Raw genomic sequence first — 19,202 nt, forward strand, 5'->3', positions numbered from 1 at the left:
TATATATATATATATATACACACAGTGGGTACGGAAAGTATTCAGACCCCCTTAAATTTTTCACTCTTTGTTATATTGCAGCCATTTGCTAAAATCATTTAAGTTCATTCTTCTTCCTCATGAATGTACACATAGCACCCCATACTGACAGAAAAACACAGAATTGTTGACATTGTTGCAGATTTATTAAAAAAGAAAAACTGAAATATCACATGGTCCTAAGTATTCAGACCCTTTGCTCAGTATTTAGTAGAAGCCCCCTTTTGATCTAATACAGCCAGGAGTCTTTTTGGGAAAGATGCAACAAGTCTTTCACACCTGGATTTGGGGATCCTCTGCCATTCTTCCTTGCAGATCCTCTCCAGTTCTGTCAGGTTGGATGGTAAACGTTGGTGGACAGCCATTTTTAGGTCTCTCCAGAGATGCTCAATTGGGTTTAAGTCAGGGCTCTGGCTGGGCCATTCAAGAACAGTCACGGAGTTGTTGTTAAGCCACTCCTTCGTTATTTTAGCTGTGTGCTTAGGGTCATTGTCTTGTTGGAAGGTAAACCTTCGGCCCAGTCTGAGGTCCAGAGCACTCTGGAGAAGGTTTTTGTCCAGGATATCCCTGTACTTGGCCGCATTCATCTTTCCCTCAATTGCAACCAGTCGTCCTGTCCCTGCAGCTGAAAAACACCCCCACAGCATGATGCTGCCACCACCATGCTTCACTGTTGGGACTGTATTGGACAGGTGATAAGCAGTGCCTGGTTTTCTCCACACATACCGCTTAGAATTAAGGCCAAAAAGTTCTATTTTGGTCTCATCAGACCAGAGAATCTTATTTCTCACCATCTTGGAGTTCTTCAGGTGTTTTTTAGCAAACTCCATGCGGGCTTTCATGTGTCTTACACTGAGGAGAGGCTTCCGTCGGGCCACTCTGCCATAAAGCCCCGACTGGTGGAGGGAGGGCTGCAGTGATGGTTGACTTTCTACAACTTTCTCCCATCTCCTGACTGCATCTCTGGAGCTCAGCCACAGTGATCTTTGGGTTCTTCTTTACCTCTCTCACCAAGGCTCTTCTCCCCCGATAGCTCAGTTTGGCCGGACGGCCAGCTCTAGGAAGGCTTCTGGTCATCCCAAACGTCTTCCATTTGAGGATTATGGAGGCCACTGTGCTCTTAGGAACCTTAAGTGCAGCAGAAATCTTTTTGTAACCTTGGCCAGATCTGTGCCTTGCCACAATTCTGTCTCTGAGCTCTTCAGGCAGTTCCTTTGACCTCATGATTCTCATTTGCTCTGACATGCATTGTGATCTGGAAGGTCTTATATAGACAGGTGTGTGGCTTTCCTAATCAAGTCCAATCAGTATAATCAAACACAGCTGGACTCAAATGAAGGTGTAGAACCATCTCAAGGATGATCAGAAGAAATGGAAAGCACCTGAGATAAATATATGAGTGTCACAGCAACGGGTCTGAATACTTAGGACCATGTGATATTTCAGTTTTTCTTTTTTTAATAAATCTGCAACAATGTCAACAATTCTGTGTTTTTCTGTCAGTATGGGGTGCTATGTGTACATTCATGAGGAAGAAGAATGAACTTAAATGATTTTCGCAAATGGCTGCAATATAACAAAGAGTGAAAAATTTAAGGGGGTCTGAATACTTTCCGTACCCACTGTATATATTAGTGTTTGAGGGTTCTGAGTAATTTTCTAGCAAAAAAAAAAGATTTTTACGTATAGGAGCGGAGTGCCAAAAATGGCCCGGTATGGAAGTGGTAAAAAAGCAATAAAAAGAAATTGACAAAAAAAGAAAAAAAAAACTGCCACAAAGAATCATCCTGGTGTGAATGGGCACTAAAAAACACCATTTACTGAGAGCAACACAAAGGCTGCCATTGCAAATATCCTTCTAAAATAAAAAAGTAACAACACTCCCCAAGATAAAGTGACTTCAGATAACCTTCCATTACAATGCTATTAGCAGACAACAGTTTAAGGAAGGTTCTTTCAATTTATGAGTCATTAGTGGGGTCAAATCGGTGTTCATTTTGGACCACAGAAGTTAGAAAATGTGAAGAAGCAAGGATGGAAATGTTCTCTAGAATAAATCCATTTCTAGCAGTGAATGTGGTTTTGGTTCAGGAAATGACATTCATTCAAAAACCGAATGTCAGAATCAAACAAGAGTTTGAATTTCCAACGATATTTGTCAAGTCATTGAATGTACTGATCTGTGCAGCTCAGTATAACTGTGTTAGGAGGAGCAGCACAGTGATACATTATATTGTCAAAAGTATTGGGACGCCTGCCTTTACATGCCATCCATCATCCATGTCCCCCCCCCCCAACTCACTCATCTATGTCCCCCCCAAACTTGCCCATCCATGTCTTTATGGACCTTGCTTTGTGCACTGGTGTGCAGTCATGTTGGAACAGAAAGGGACCGTCTCCAAACTGTTCCCACAAAGTTGGGAGCATGAAATTGTCCAAAATGTCTTGGTATGCAGAGGCCTTCAATGGAACTAAGGGGCAGAGCCCAAGCCCTGAAAAACAACCCCACACCATAACCCCCCTCCACCAAATGATTTGGACCAGTGCACAAAGCAAGGTCCATAAAGGCATGGATGAGTCAGTTTGGGGTGGAGGAACTTTACTGACCTGCACAGAGTCCTGACCTCAACCCGATAGAACACCTTTGGGATGAATTACCCTTTTTACCACCGGAGCATTTTGCTGTCTTACGTCTGGGCCACTTTTTGCGATTCGGCACTGTGCGACTTTAACTGACAATTGCGCGGTCGTGCGACGCCGTACCCAAACGAAATTTACGTCCTTTTTTTCCCCACAAACAGAGCTTTCTTTTGGTGGTATTTGATCACCTGTGCGATTTTTACTTTTTGCGCTATAAACAAAAAAATAGCGTTTATTTTGAAAAAAAATAATATTTTTAACATTTTTTTTTTATATGAAATTCCCCCCAAAAAATATGTAAAAATCTAATTTTTTTTTTAATTTTTGGCCAATTTGTTTTCTGCTACCTATGTTTGGTAAGAAAAAAAAAAAAATCACAATAAGCGTATTTTGATTGGTTTGCGCAAAAGTTATTGCGTTTACTAACTAAGATCGTCAGACCTACAAGAGCCACTTTGCCGCAGTAGTACTACGGTACTCAGCGGTAAAGTGGTTAAAGCGGAGACTGCAAGTCAAGCCTGACCTCACAAATGCGCTTCTGGAAGAATGGTCAAACATTCCCATAGACACACTCCTAAACCTTGTGGACAGCCTTCCCAGAAGAGTTGAAGCTGTTATAGCTGCAAAGGGTGGGCCAACTCAATATTGAATCCTATGGACTAAGACTGGAAGGCCATTAAAGTTCATGTACGTGTAAAAGCAGGCGTCCCAATACTTTTGACAATATAGTGTAAGCTCATCTCCGTGACATTCCACTCGCTATCGGCATGCTCCCTGTCAGCTCATTACCCGATTGGCTCCCTGTACTGCTTATTCCTTAATCAACGTGAATTGTGATCAGTTCTTCTCAGACACACGGATATCTGATCAATCCATCAAAAATTCCATCACTGCCAATCGTCTTGACAAATGATAAGGGATGCACCGATCCGCTATTCAGATCGGATATCGGCCCTGATGCGGACAAAATAGCTGGATCGGAGATCGGTAAAATTTAGCCGTCCCACGGGCCGATCCGGTTTTTGCTTGGTAACGGCTCAGCCATCCCTTACTGGGTGCAGTAGTAGTATGGGATGGGAGCCGCTACTTCCTGTATAGGGCCGGCTCACAGGCGGAGTGATATCAGATGAACTCCGCCTGTGAATGGAGGAGCCGTACACATGAAGCAGCGGCTTTGCTCTGTACTGCAGCCGCTTGCTTTGTGTGTAGCTCCGGATCGGTTCCGTATCGGAATCAGCGATTTCACAACGCCAGATATCGGTATCGGGTCCAAAAAAGTCGGATCGGTGCATCCCTACAAATGATGGATCCCGTCACCACAAAAGATGGATCCCGTCACCACAAATGACGGATCCCGTCACCACAAACGACGGATCCCGTCACCACAAACGACGGATCCCGTCACCATAAACGATTGATCCCGTCACCACAAATGATGGATCCCGTCACCACAAATGACGGATCCCGTCACCACAAATGACGGATCCCGTCACCACAAATGGTGGATCCCGTCACCACAAAAGATGGATCCCGTCACCACAAATGACGGATCCCGTCACCACAAACGACGGATCCCGTCACCACAAACGACGGATCCCGTCACCATAAACGATTGATCCCGTCACCACAAATGATGGATCCCGTCACCACAAATGACGGATCCCGTCACCACAAATGACGGATCCCGTCACCACAAATGGTGGATCCCGTCACCACAAACGATGGATCCCGTCACCACAAACGATGGATCCCGTCACCATAAACGATGGATCCCGTCACCATAAACGATGGATCCCGTCACCATAAACGATGGATCCCGTCACCACAAATGACGGATCCCGTCACCACAAACGATGGATCCCATCACCACAAATGACGGATCCCGTCACCACAAACGATGGATCCCATCACCACAAATGGTGGATCCCGTCACCACAAACGATGGATCCCGTCACCACAAACGATGGATCCCGTCACCACAAACGATTGATCCCGTCACCACAAATGACGGATCCCGTCACCACAAATGGTGGATCCCGTCACCACAAACGATGGATCCCGTCACCACAAACGATGGATCCCGTCACCACAAACGATGGATCCCGTCACCACACTGATACATGTGTGGTCACCTATATAGATAAGTGATGTCTTGGAGTCCCAGCACAGAATACAGTAATGCCGGCTCCCTATGGAATACACCCATCACTGGGCAGAGGACACACACCAACCTGGACACTTCCAGCCCCAGAGTACCCGTCACTGTACCATGGACAGAGATGACAGGTTTGCCCAGACATGGAGGGGATCGGAGCCATTTTTGATACTGGCAGTACAATCCTAGCTCCATGCCTGTCATTATACCACGGATGAAGAGAACACAGCGGGAGATTCCAGGATCCTTCTATGTATCAGACATTCTACACCCCCAGCTCCAAAGTAACCATCATTACCCCCAGGATAGAGATGACCACACAGTCCACTGCAAGCCCCAGAGTACTTCTGTCATTGTACCCAGGGTAGAGATGATAGAGAAAATCCAGGACCCCCCTGTGTCTGGCAGATTGCACTCCCAGCCCTGGAGTACCTCTGTGTAGAGAGGACAGAGGGACAGAGAACAGCTGGCTCAGTCCACTACCAGCCCCAGAGTACCCGGTCACTGCACCCAGGATAGAGGTGACAGGAAGGTCCCAGAGCCCCCTTTGTGCCTGGCTCTGATCATTCCCAGCAATGGAGTCCCTCATCTGTGTACTCAGGATGGACATGACAAAGTGCAGGGGGTTAGAGGCAGGGGAGGACAGGGGTGACAGGTGGGGGGAAGGGATGACGGGGGGGAGAAACAGGGAGGGGGGACAGGAAAGACAGGAGGGGGTATGACAGGGGGGAGGGAAGAATGAAAGGGACAGGGGGAGGCGAGGGGACAGGGGGGGGTGACGGGCGATGGGACAGGGGGGTAACGGGCGAGAGACAAGGGGGTGACAGGCGAGAGACAAGGGGGTGACAGGCGAAGGGACAGACAAGGGGTGACAGGCGAGAGACAGACAAGGGGTGACAGGCGAGAGACAGACAAGGGGTGACAGGCGGGGACAGGGGTGACAGGCAAGAGACAAGGGGGTGACAGGCAAGAGACAAGGGGGTGACAGGCAAGAGACAAGGGGGTGACAGGCAAGAGACAAGGGGGTGACAGGCAAGAGAAAAGGGGGTGACAGGCAAGAGACAAGGGGTGACAGGCGAAGGGATGGGGGGGGTGACAGGTGAGAGATGACAGGGGGTGACAGGTGAGGGGACAGGGGGGGTGACAGGTGAGAGATGACAGGGGGTGACAGGTGAGGGGACAGGGGGTGACAGGTGAGAGATGACGGGGGGGTGACAGGTGAGGGGACAGGGGGTGACAGGTGAGGGGACAGGGGGTGACAGGTGAGGGGACAGGGGGTGACAGGTGAGGGGACAGGGGGTGACAGGTGAGGGATGACAGAGGAGGACAGGGGGTGACAGGTGAGGGATGACAGAGGAGGACAGGGGGTGACAGGTGAGGGATGACAGAGGAGGACAGGGGGTGACAGGTGAGGAGGACAGGGGGTGACAGGTGAGGGGACAGGGGGTGACAGGTGAGAGATGACGGGGGGGGTGACAGGTGAGGGGACAGGGGGTGACAGGTGAGGGGACAGGGGGTGACAGGTGAGGGATGACAGAGGAGGACAGGGGGTGACAGGTGAGGGATGACAGAGGAGGACAGGGGGTGACAGGTGAGGGATGACAGAGGAGGACAGGGGGTGACAGGTGAGGGATGACAGAGGAGGACAGGTGAGGGATGACAGAGGAGGACAGGTGAGAGGACAGGGGGTGACAGGTGAGAGGACAGGGGGTGACAGGTGAGAGGACAGGGGGTGACAGATGAGAGGACAGGGGGTGACAGATGAGAGGACAGGGGGTGACAGATGAGAGGACAGGGGGTGACAGGTGAGAGGACAGGGGGTGACAGGTGAGAGGACAGGGGGTGACAGGTGAGAGGACAGGGGGTGACAGGTGAGGGATGACAGAGGACAGGTGACGGATGACAGGGGGTGACAGGTGAGGGGACAGGGGGGGGTAACAGGTGATGGGACAGGGGGTGACAGGTGAGGGATGACAGAGGACAGGTGACGGGACAGGGGGTGACAGGTGAGAGGACAGGGGGTGACAGGTGATGGGACAGGGGGTGACAGGTGATGGGACAGGGGGTGACAGGTGATGGGACAGGGGGTGACAGGTGATGGGACAGGGGGTGACAGGTGAGGGGACAGGGGGTGACAGGTGAGGGGACAGGGGGTGACAGGTGAGGGGACAGGGGGTGACAGGTGAGGGATGACAGAGGACAGGTGACGGATGACAGGGGGTGACAGGTGAGGGGACAGGGGGTGACAGGTGAGAGGACAGGGGGTGACAGGTGAGGGGACAGGGGGTGACAGGTGAGGGATGACAGAGGATGACATAGGGTGACAGCTGAGGGATGACAGGGGGTGACAGCTGAGGGATGACAGGGGGTGACAGGGATTATATGGGGGAGGGGGGTCACACTCACCCATGGTGATCTCCTGGGCGAAGGCCAATGATATGAGGAGGAGGGGGAGCCCCACTCCTATACAGGAGACGATCTTGTCCCCGGCCAGTTCCAGCCGCAGCCCCTTGTACTTGGACTCGGGCGGCTCCTTGAGTAGGAAGTCGGAGAAGACATACTCGGTGGCGATGTGAGCGATGGCCATCTTGGTTCGGGTGACAACAAAGGAGTCACCACTTCATACCGAGACACGCGTGAGACTTGTGTTCGGCACAGTCTGGGGCGCGCTCCCGGGAAGCTGGGCGGCGTGCGCGAGAAAGAGGCGGGGATGCGCCAGCTGGCCTGTCGCTGTAGAGGTGTGCGGGGAGGGGCTGGGCAGGGAGCAGACAGAGGGCGTGGCTCGTCCCCTCTTTTGTCAGGCTCGGGTTTACCACTGTGACTGCAGCTCGGTACAGTCTGGGGCGCGCTCCCGGGAAGCTGGGCGGCGTACGGGGGCGTGAGAAAGAGGCGGGGATGCGCCCGGACTGTCGCTATACAGTAGAGGTGTGCGAGGAGGGGCGGGGCAGGGAGTATAGAGAGGGCGTGGCTCGTCCCCTATATTGTCAGGCTCGGGTTACCTGTGTGCACAGCTGTGATTGGAGGGATGGCTGCTCTTCTGTCATCTATGGTCACACAGATCTGCTAAAACAGAGACTGCATACCCAGGAGAGCTGTACTGGGGGGAGGATATCACCATCCATACCTACAGTATATCCCCCTCCATACCTACAGTATATCACCTCCATACCTACAGTATATCACCTCCATACCTACAGTATATCCCCTCCATACCTACAGTATATCACCCTCCATACCTACAGTATATCACCTCCATACCTACAGTATATCCCCTCCATACCTACAGTATATCACCCTCCATACCTACAGTATATCACCATCCATACCTACAGTATATCCCCCTCCATACCTACAGTATATCACCATCCATACCTACAGTATATCCCCATCTATACCTACAGTATATCACCATCCATACCTACAGTATATCACCATCCATACCTACAGTATATCCCCATCTATACCTACAGTATATCACCATCCATACCTACAGTATATCACCATCTATACCTACAGTATATCCCCCTCCATACCTACAGTATATCACCATCCATACCTACAGTATATCACCCTCCATACCTACAGTATATCCCCCTCCATACCTACAGTATATCACCATCCATACCTACAGTATACCCCCCTCCATACCTACAGTATACCCCATCCATACCTACAGTATATCACCCTCCATACCTACAGTATATCACCATCCATACCTACAGTATATCACCATCCATACCTACAGTATATCCCCCTCCATACCTACAGTATATCACCCTCCATACCTACAGTATATCCCCCTCCATACCTACAGTATACCCCCCTCCATACCTACAGTATATCACCCTCCATACCTACAGTATATCACCCTCCATACCTACAGTATATCCCCCTCCATACCTACAGTATATCACCCTCCATACCTACAGTATATCACCCTCCATACCTACAGTATACCCCCCTCCATACCTACAGTATATCACCATCCATACCTACAGTATATCACCCTCCATACCTACAGTATATCACCATCCATACCTACAGTATATCACCATCCATACCTACAGTATATCACCATCCATACCTACAGTATATCACCTCCATACCTACAGTATATCACCCTCCATACCTACAGTATATCCCCCTCCATACCTACAGTATACCCCCCTCCATACCTACAGTATATCACCATCCATACCTACAGTATATCACCATCCATACCTACAGTATATCCCCCTCCATACCTACAGTATACCCCCCTCCATACCTACAGTATATCACCATCCATACCTACAGTATATCACCCTCCATACCTACAGTATATCCCCCTCCATACCTACAGTATACCCCCCTCCATACCTACAGTATATCACCCTCCATACCTACAGTATATCACCTCCATACCTACAGTATATCACCCTCCATACCTACAGTATATCCCCATCCATACCTACAGTATATCACCATCCATACCTACAGTATATCACCTCCATACCTACAGTATATCCCCATCCATACCTACAGTATATCACCATCCATACCTACAGTATATCCCCCTCCATACCTACAGTATATCACCCTCCATACCTACAGTATATCCCCCTCCATACCTACAGTATACCCCCCTCCATACCTACAGTATATCACCATCCATACCTACAGTATATCACCATCCATACCTACAGTATATCACCTCCATACCTACAGTATATCACCCTCCATACCTACAGTATATCCCCCTCCATACCTACAGTATACCCCCCTCCATACCTACAGTATATCACCATCCATACCTACAGTATATCCCCCTCCATACCTACAGTATATCACCATCCATACCTACAGTATATCACCATCTATACCTACAGTATATCCCCCTCCATACCTACAGTATATCACCATCCATACCTACAGTATATCACCCTCCATACCTACAGTATATCCCCCTCCATACCTACAGTATATCACCATCCATACCTACAGTATACCCCCCTCCATACCTACAGTATACCCCATCCATACCTACAGTATATCACCCTCCATACCTACAGTATATCACCATCCATACCTACAGTATATCACCATCCATACCTACAGTATATCCCCCTCCATACCTACAGTATATCACCCTCCATACCTACAGTATATCCCCCTCCATACCTACAGTATACCCCCCTCCATACCTACAGTATATCACCCTCCATACCTACAGTATATCACCCTCCATACCTACAGTATATCCCCCTCCATACCTACAGTATATCACCCTCCATACCTACAGTATATCCCCCTCCATACCTACAGTATACCCCCCTCCATACCTACAGTATATCACCATCCATACCTACAGTATATCACCCTCCATACCTACAGTATATCACCATCCATACCTACAGTATATCACCATCCATACCTACAGTATATCACCATCCATACCTACAGTATATCACCTCCATACCTACAGTATATCACCCTCCATACCTACAGTATATCCCCCTCCATACCTACAGTATACCCCCCTCCATACCTACAGTATATCACCATCCATACCTACAGTATATCACCCTCCATACCTACAGTATATCCCCCTCCATACCTACAGTATACCCCCCTCCATACCTACAGTATATCACCCTCCATACCTACAGTATATCACCTCCATACCTACAGTATATCACCCTCCATACCTACAGTATATCCCCATCCATACCTACAGTATATCACCATCCATACCTACAGTATATCACCTCCATACCTACAGTATATCCCCATCCATACCTACAGTATATCACCATCCATACCTACAGTATATCCCCCTCCATACCTACAGTATATCACCCTCCATACCTACAGTATATCCCCCTCCATACCTACAGTATACCCCCCTCCATACCTACAGTATATCACCATCCATACCTACAGTATATCACCATCCATACCTACAGTATATCACCTCCATACCTACAGTATATCACCCTCCATACCTACAGTATATCCCCCTCCATACCTACAGTATACCCCCCTCCATACCTACAGTATATCACCATCCATACCTACAGTATATCACCTCCATACCTACAGTATATCACCCTCCATACCTACAGTATATCACCTCCATACCTACAGTATATCACCTCCATACCTACAGTATATCCCCATCCATACCTACAGTATATCACCATCCATACCTACAGTATATCACCATCCATACCTACAGTATATCACCCTCCATACCTACAGTATATCCCCCTCCATACCTACAGTATATCACCATCCATACCTACAGTATACCCCCCTCCATACCTACAGTATACCCCATCCATACCTACAGTATATCACCCTCCATACCTACAGTATATCACCATCCATACCTACAGTATATCCCCTCCATACCTACAGTATATCACCATCCATACCTACAGTATATCCCCCTCCATACCTACAGTATATCACCCTCCATACCTACAGTATATCCCCCTCCATACCTACAGTATACCCCCCTCCATACCTACAGTATATCACCCTCCATACCTACAGTATATCACCCTCCATACCTACAGTATATCCCCCTCCATACCTACAGTATATCACCCTCCATACCTACAGTATATCCCCCTCCATACCTACAGTATACCCCCCTCCATACCTACAGTATATCACCATCCATACCTACAGTATATCACCCTCCATACCTACAGTATATCACCTCCATACCTACAGTATATCACCCTCCATACCTACAGTATATCACCATCCATACCTACAGTATATCACCATCCATACCTACAGTATATCCCCCTCCATACCTACAGTATATCACCCTCCATACCTACAGTATATCCCCCTCCATACCTACAGTATACCCCCCTCCATACCTACAGTATATCACCCTCCATACCTACAGTATATCACCCTCCATACCTACAGTATATCCCCCTCCATACCTACAGTATATCACCCTCCATACCTACAGTATATCCCCCTCCATACCTACAGTATACCCCCCTCCATACCTACAGTATATCACCATCCATACCTACAGTATATCACCCTCCATACCTACAGTATATCACCTCCATACCTACAGTATATCACCCTCCATACCTACAGTATATCCCCATCCATACCTACAGTATATCACCATCCATACCTACAGTATATCACCATCCATACCTACAGTATATCACCTCCATACCTACAGTATATCACCCTCCATACCTACAGTATATCCCCCTCCATACCTACAGTATACCCCCCTCCATACCTACAGTATATCACCATCCATACCTACAGTATATCACCCTCCATACCTACAGTATATCACCTCCATACCTACAGTATATCACCCTCCATACCTACAGTATATCCCCATCCATACCTACAGTATATCACCATCCATACCTACAGTATATCACCTCCATACCTACAGTATATCCCCATCCATACCTACAGTATATCACCATCCATACCTACAGTATATCCCCCTCCATACCTACAGTATATCACCCTCCATACCTACAGTATATCCCCCTCCATACCTACAGTATACCCCCCTCCATACCTACAGTATATCACCATCCATACCTACAGTATATCACCATCCATACCTACAGTATATCACCTCCATACCTACAGTATATCACCCTCCATACCTACAGTATATCCCCCTCCATACCTACAGTATACCCCCCTCCATACCTACAGTATATCACCATCCATACCTACAGTATATCACCATCCATACCTACAGTATATCACCTCCATACCTACAGTATATCACCCTCCATACCTACAGTATATCACCTCCATACCTACAGTATATCACCTCCATACCTACAGTATATCCCCATCCATACCTACAGTATATCACCATCCATACCTACAGTATATCACCATCCATACCTACAGTATATCACCCTCCATACCTACAGTATATCCCCCTCCATACCTACAGTATATCACCATCCATACCTACAGTATACCCCCCTCCATACCTACAGTATACCCCATCCATACCTACAGTATATCACCCTCCATACCTACAGTATATCACCATCCATACCTACAGTATATCCCCTCCATACCTACAGTATATCACCATCCATACCTACAGTATATCCCCCTCCATACCTACAGTATATCACCCTCCATACCTACAGTATATCCCCCTCCATACCTACAGTATACCCCCCTCCATACCTACAGTATATCACCCTCCATACCTACAGTATATCACCCTCCATACCTACAGTATATCCCCCTCCATACCTACAGTATATCACCCTCCATACCTACAGTATATCCCCCTCCATACCTACAGTATACCCCCCTCCATACCTACAGTATATCACCATCCATACCTACAGTATATCACCCTCCATACCTACAGTATATCACCTCCATACCTACAGTATATCACCCTCCATACCTACAGTATATCCCCATCCATACCTACAGTATATCACCATCCATACCTACAGTATATCACCATCCATACCTACAGTATATCACCTCCATACCTACAGTATATCACCCTCCATACCTACAGTATATCCCCCTCCATACCTACAGTATACCCCCCTCCATACCTACAGTATATCACCATCCATACCTACAGTATATCACCCTCCATACCTACAGTATATCACCTCCATACCTACAGTATATCACCCTCCATACCTACAGTATATCCCCATCCATACCTACAGTATATCACCATCCATACCTACAGTATATCACCATCCATACCTACAGTATATCACCTCCATACCTACAGTATATCACCCTCCATACCTACAGTATATCCCCATCCATACCTACAGTATATCACCATCCATACCTACAGTATATCCCCCTCCATACCTACAGTATATCACCCTCCATACCTACAGTATATCCCCCTCCATACCTACAGTATACCCCCCTCCATACCTACAGTATATCACCATCCATACCTACAGTATATCACCATCCATACCTACAGTATATCACCTCCATACCTACAGTATATCACCCTCCATACCTACAGTATATCCCCCTCCATACCTACAGTATACCCCCCTCCATACCTACAGTATATCACCATCCATACCTACAGTATATCACCATCCATACCTACAGTATATCACCTCCATACCTACAGTATATCACCCTCCATACCTACAGTATATCACCTCCATACCTACAGTATATCACCTCCATACCTACAGTATATCCCCATCCATACCTACAGTATATCACCATCCATACCTACAGTATATCCCCCTCCATACCTACAGTATATCACCCTCCATACCTACAGTATATCCCCCTCCATACCTACAGTATACCCCCCTCCATACCTACAGTATATCACCATCCATACCTACAGTATATCACCATCCATACCTACAGTATATCACCTCCATACCTACAGTATATCACCCTCCATACCTACAGTATATCCCCCTCCATACCTACAGTATATCCCCCTCCATACCTACAGTATACCCCCCTCCATACCTACAGTATATCACCATCCATACCTACAGTATATCACCATCCATACCTACAGTATATCACCTCCATACCTACAGTATATCACCCTCCATACCTACAGTATATCACCCTCCATACCTACAGTATATCACCTCCATACCTACAGTATATCACCTCCATACCTACAGTATATCCCCATCCATACCTACAGTATATCACCTCCATACCTACAGTATATCACCTCCATACCTACAGTATATCACCTCCATACCTACAGTATATCACCCTCCATACCTACAGTATATCACCCTCCATACCTACAGTATATCACCTCCATACCTACAGTATATCACCTCCATACCTACAGTATATCACCCTCCATACCTACAGTATATCACCTCCATACCTACAGTATATCACCTCCATACCTACAGTATATCACCCTCCATACCTACAGTATATCACCATCCATACCTACAGTATATCACCATCCATACCTACAGTATATCACCTCCATACCTACAGTATATCACCATCCATACCTACAGTATATCACCCTCCATACCTACAGTATATCACCTCCATACCTACAGTATATCACCCTCCATACCTACAGTATATCACCATCCATACCTACAGTATATCACCATCCATACCTACAGTATATCACCATCCATACCTACAGTATATCACCTCCATACCTACAGTATATCCCCATCCATACCTACAGTATATCACCCTCCATACCTACAGTATATCACCCTCCATACCTACAGTATATCCCCATCCATACCTACAGTATATCACCTCCATACCTACAGTATATCACCTCCATACCTACAGTATATCACCTCCATACCTACAGTATATCACCTCCATACCTACAGTATATCCCCATCCATACCTACAGTATATCCCCATCCATACCTACAGTATATCACCTCCATACCTACAGTATATCCCCATCCATACCTACAGTATATCACCATCCATACCTACAGTATATCACCTCCATACCTACAGTATATCACCATCCATACCTACAGTATATCCCCCTCCATACCTACAGTATATCACCTCCATACCTACAGTATATCACCTCCATACCTACAGTATATCCCCATCCATACCTACAGTATATCACCTCCATACCTACAGTATATCACCCTCCATACCTACAGTATATCCCCATCCATACCTACAGTATATCACCATCCATACCTACAGTATATCACCTCCATACCTACAGTATATCACCATCCATACCTACAGTATATCCCCTCCATACCTACAGTATATCACCTCCATACCTACAGTATATCACCTCCATACCTACAGTATATCCCCATCCATACCTACAGTATATCACCTCCATACCTACAGTATATCACCCTCCATACCTACAGTATATCCCCATCCATACCTACAGTATATCACCCTCCATACCTACAGTATATCCCCATCCATACCTACAGTATATCACCATCCATACCTACAGTATACCCCCCTCCATACCTACAGTATATCACCATCAATACCTACAGTATATCACCTCCATACCTACAGTATATCACCATCCATACCTACAGTATATCCCCCTCCATACCTATAGTATATCCCCATCCATACCTACAGTATATCACCCTCCATACCTACAGTATATCACCATCCATACCTACAGTATATCACCCTCCATACCTACAGTATATCACCATCCATACCTACAGTATATCACCCTCCATACCTACAGTATATCACCCTCCATACCTACAGTATATCACCATCCATACCTACAGTATATCACCATCCATACCTACAGTATATCACCTCCATACCTACAGTATATCCCCATCCATACCTACAGTATATCACCCTCCATACCTACAGTATATCACCCTCCATACCTACAGTATATCACCATCCATACCTACAGTATATCACCTCCATACCTACAGTATATCACCCTCCATACCTACAGTATATCACCATCCATACCTACAGTATACCCCCTCCATACCTACAGTATATCACCATCCATACCTACAGTATATCACCCTCCATACCTACAGTATATCACCTCCATACCTACAGTATATCCCCATCCATACCTACAGTATATCACCCTCCATACCTACAGTATATCACCCTCCATACCTACAGTATATCACCATCCATACCTACAGTATATCACCTCCATACCTACAGTATATCACCCTCCATACCTACAGTATATCCCCATCCATACCTACAGTATATCCCCATCCATACCTACAGTATATCACCATCCATACCTACAGTATATCACCTCCATACCTACAGTATATCACCATCCATACCTACAGTATATCCCCATCCATACCTACAGTATATCCCCCATACCCATCCTCTTACAGTATACCCCCCTCCATACCTACAGTATACCCCCCTCCATACCTACAGTATATCACCCTCCATACCTACAGTATATCCCCTCCATACCTACAGTATATCCCCATCCATACCTACAGTATATCACCCTCCATACCTACAGTATATCCCCTCCATACCTACAGTATATCCCCATCCATACCTACAGTATATCACCCTCCATACCTACAGTATATCCCCTCCATACCTACAGTATATCCCCATCCATACCTACAGTATATCACCCTCCATACCTACAGTATATCCCCATCCATACCTACAGTATATCACCCTCCATACCTACAGTATATCCCCATCCATACCTACAGTATATCACCCTCCATACCTACAGTATATCACCCTCCATACCTACAGTATATCACCATCCATACCTACAGTATATCACCATCCATACCTACAGTATATCACCCTCCATACCTACAGTATATCCCCCTCCATACCTACAGTATATCACCATCAATACCTACAGTATATCACCATCCATACCTACAGTATATCACCATCCATACCTACAGTATATCATCCTCCATACCTACAGTATATCACCATCCATACCTACAGTATATCACCCTCCATACCTACAGTATATCACCCTCCATACCTACAGTATATCACCATCCATACCTACAGTATATCACCCTCCATACCTACAGTATATCACCATCAATACCTACAGTATATCACCATCCATACCTACAGTATATCATCCTCCATACCTACAGTATATCACCATCCATACCTACAGTATATCACCATCAATACCTACAGTATATCCCCATCCATACCTACAGTATATCCCCTCCATACCTACAGTATATCACCCTCCATACCTACAGTATATCCCCCTCCATACCTACAGTATATCACCCTCCATACCTACAGTATATCCCCTCCATACCTACAGTATATCCCCATCCATACCTACAGTATATCACCATCCATACCTACAGTATATCATCCTCCATACCTACAGTATATCACCCTCCATACCTACAGTATATCCCCTCCATACCTACAGTATATCACCATCCATACCTACAGTATATCATCCTCCATACCTACAGTATATCCCCCTCCATACCTACAGTATATCACCATCAATACCTACAGTATATCCCCATCCATACCTACAGTATATCCCCATCCATACCTACAGTATATCACCCTCCATACCTACAGTATATCACCATCCATACCTACAGTATATCCCCTCCATACCTACAGTATACCCCCCTCCATACCTACAGTATATCACCTCCATACCTACAGTATATCCCCATCCATACCTACAGTATATCACCCTCCATACCTACAGTATATCCCCCTCCATACCTACAGTATATCACCCTCCATACCTACAGTATATCACCATCCATACCTACAGTATATCCCCATCCATACCTACAGTATATCACCATCCATACCTACAGTATATCCCCATCCATACCTACAGTATATCACCATCCATACCTACAGTATATCACCTCCATACCTACAGTATATCACCATCCATACCTACAGTATATCCCCTCCATACCTACAGTATATCACCTCCATACCTACAGTATATCCCCATCCATACCTACAGTATATCACCTCCATACCTACAGTATATCACCCTCCATACCTACAGTATATCCCCATCCATACCTACAGTATATCACCCTCCATACCTACAGTATATCCCCATCCATACCTACAGTATATCACCATCCATACCTACAGTATACCCCCCTCCATACCTACAGTATATCACCATCAATACCTACAGTATATCACCTCCATACCTACAGTATATCACCATCCATACCTACAGTATATCCCCCTCCATACCTATAGTATATCCCCATCCATACCTACAGTATATCACCCTCCATACCTACAGTATATCACCATCCATACCTACAGTATATCACCCTCCATACCTACAGTATATCACCCTCCATACCTACAGTATATCACCATCCATACCTACAGTATATCACCATCCATACCTACAGTATATCACCTCCATACCTACAGTATATCCCCATCCATACCTACAGTATATCACCCTCCATACCTACAGTATATCACCTCCATACCTACAGTATATCACCATCCATACCTACAGTATATCACCTCCATACCTACAGTATATCACCTCCATACCTACAGTATATCACCATCCATACCTACAGTATATCCCCCTCCATACCTATAGTATATCCCCATCCATACCTACAGTATATCACCCTCCATACCTACAGTATATCACCATCCATACCTACAGTATATCACCCTCCATACCTACAGTATATCACCCTCCATACCTACAGTATATCACCATCCATACCTACAGTATATCACCTCCATACCTACAGTATATCACCCTCCATACCTACAGTATATCACCATCCATACCTACAGTATACCCCCTCCATACCTACAGTATATCACCATCCATACCTACAGTATATCACCT

At 46.4% G+C, this 19,202-nt stretch overlaps 1 protein-coding gene across 1 annotated transcript in view; it reads right to left on the reverse strand.

Moving 5' to 3' along the window:
• PANX1 (pannexin 1) overlaps positions 1–7,437 on the reverse strand; it is a 117,656-nt gene extending 110,219 nt beyond the window's left edge. The window contains exon 1 of the mRNA XM_082246440.1: positions 7,241–7,437. Coding sequence (XP_082102566.1) covers positions 7,241–7,421 — 181 coding nt within the window. The 5' untranslated portion in view covers positions 7,422–7,437. The remainder of the gene's footprint in view (positions 1–7,240) is intronic.
• Positions 7,438–19,202: the final 11,765 nt, after the last annotated feature.

The sequence above is a fragment of the Pelophylax lessonae genome (genome assembly GCF_965119305.1).
Source record: "Pelophylax lessonae genome assembly, chromosome: 2".
NCBI classification, from domain to species: Eukaryota; Metazoa; Chordata; class Amphibia; order Anura; family Ranidae; genus Pelophylax; species Pelophylax lessonae.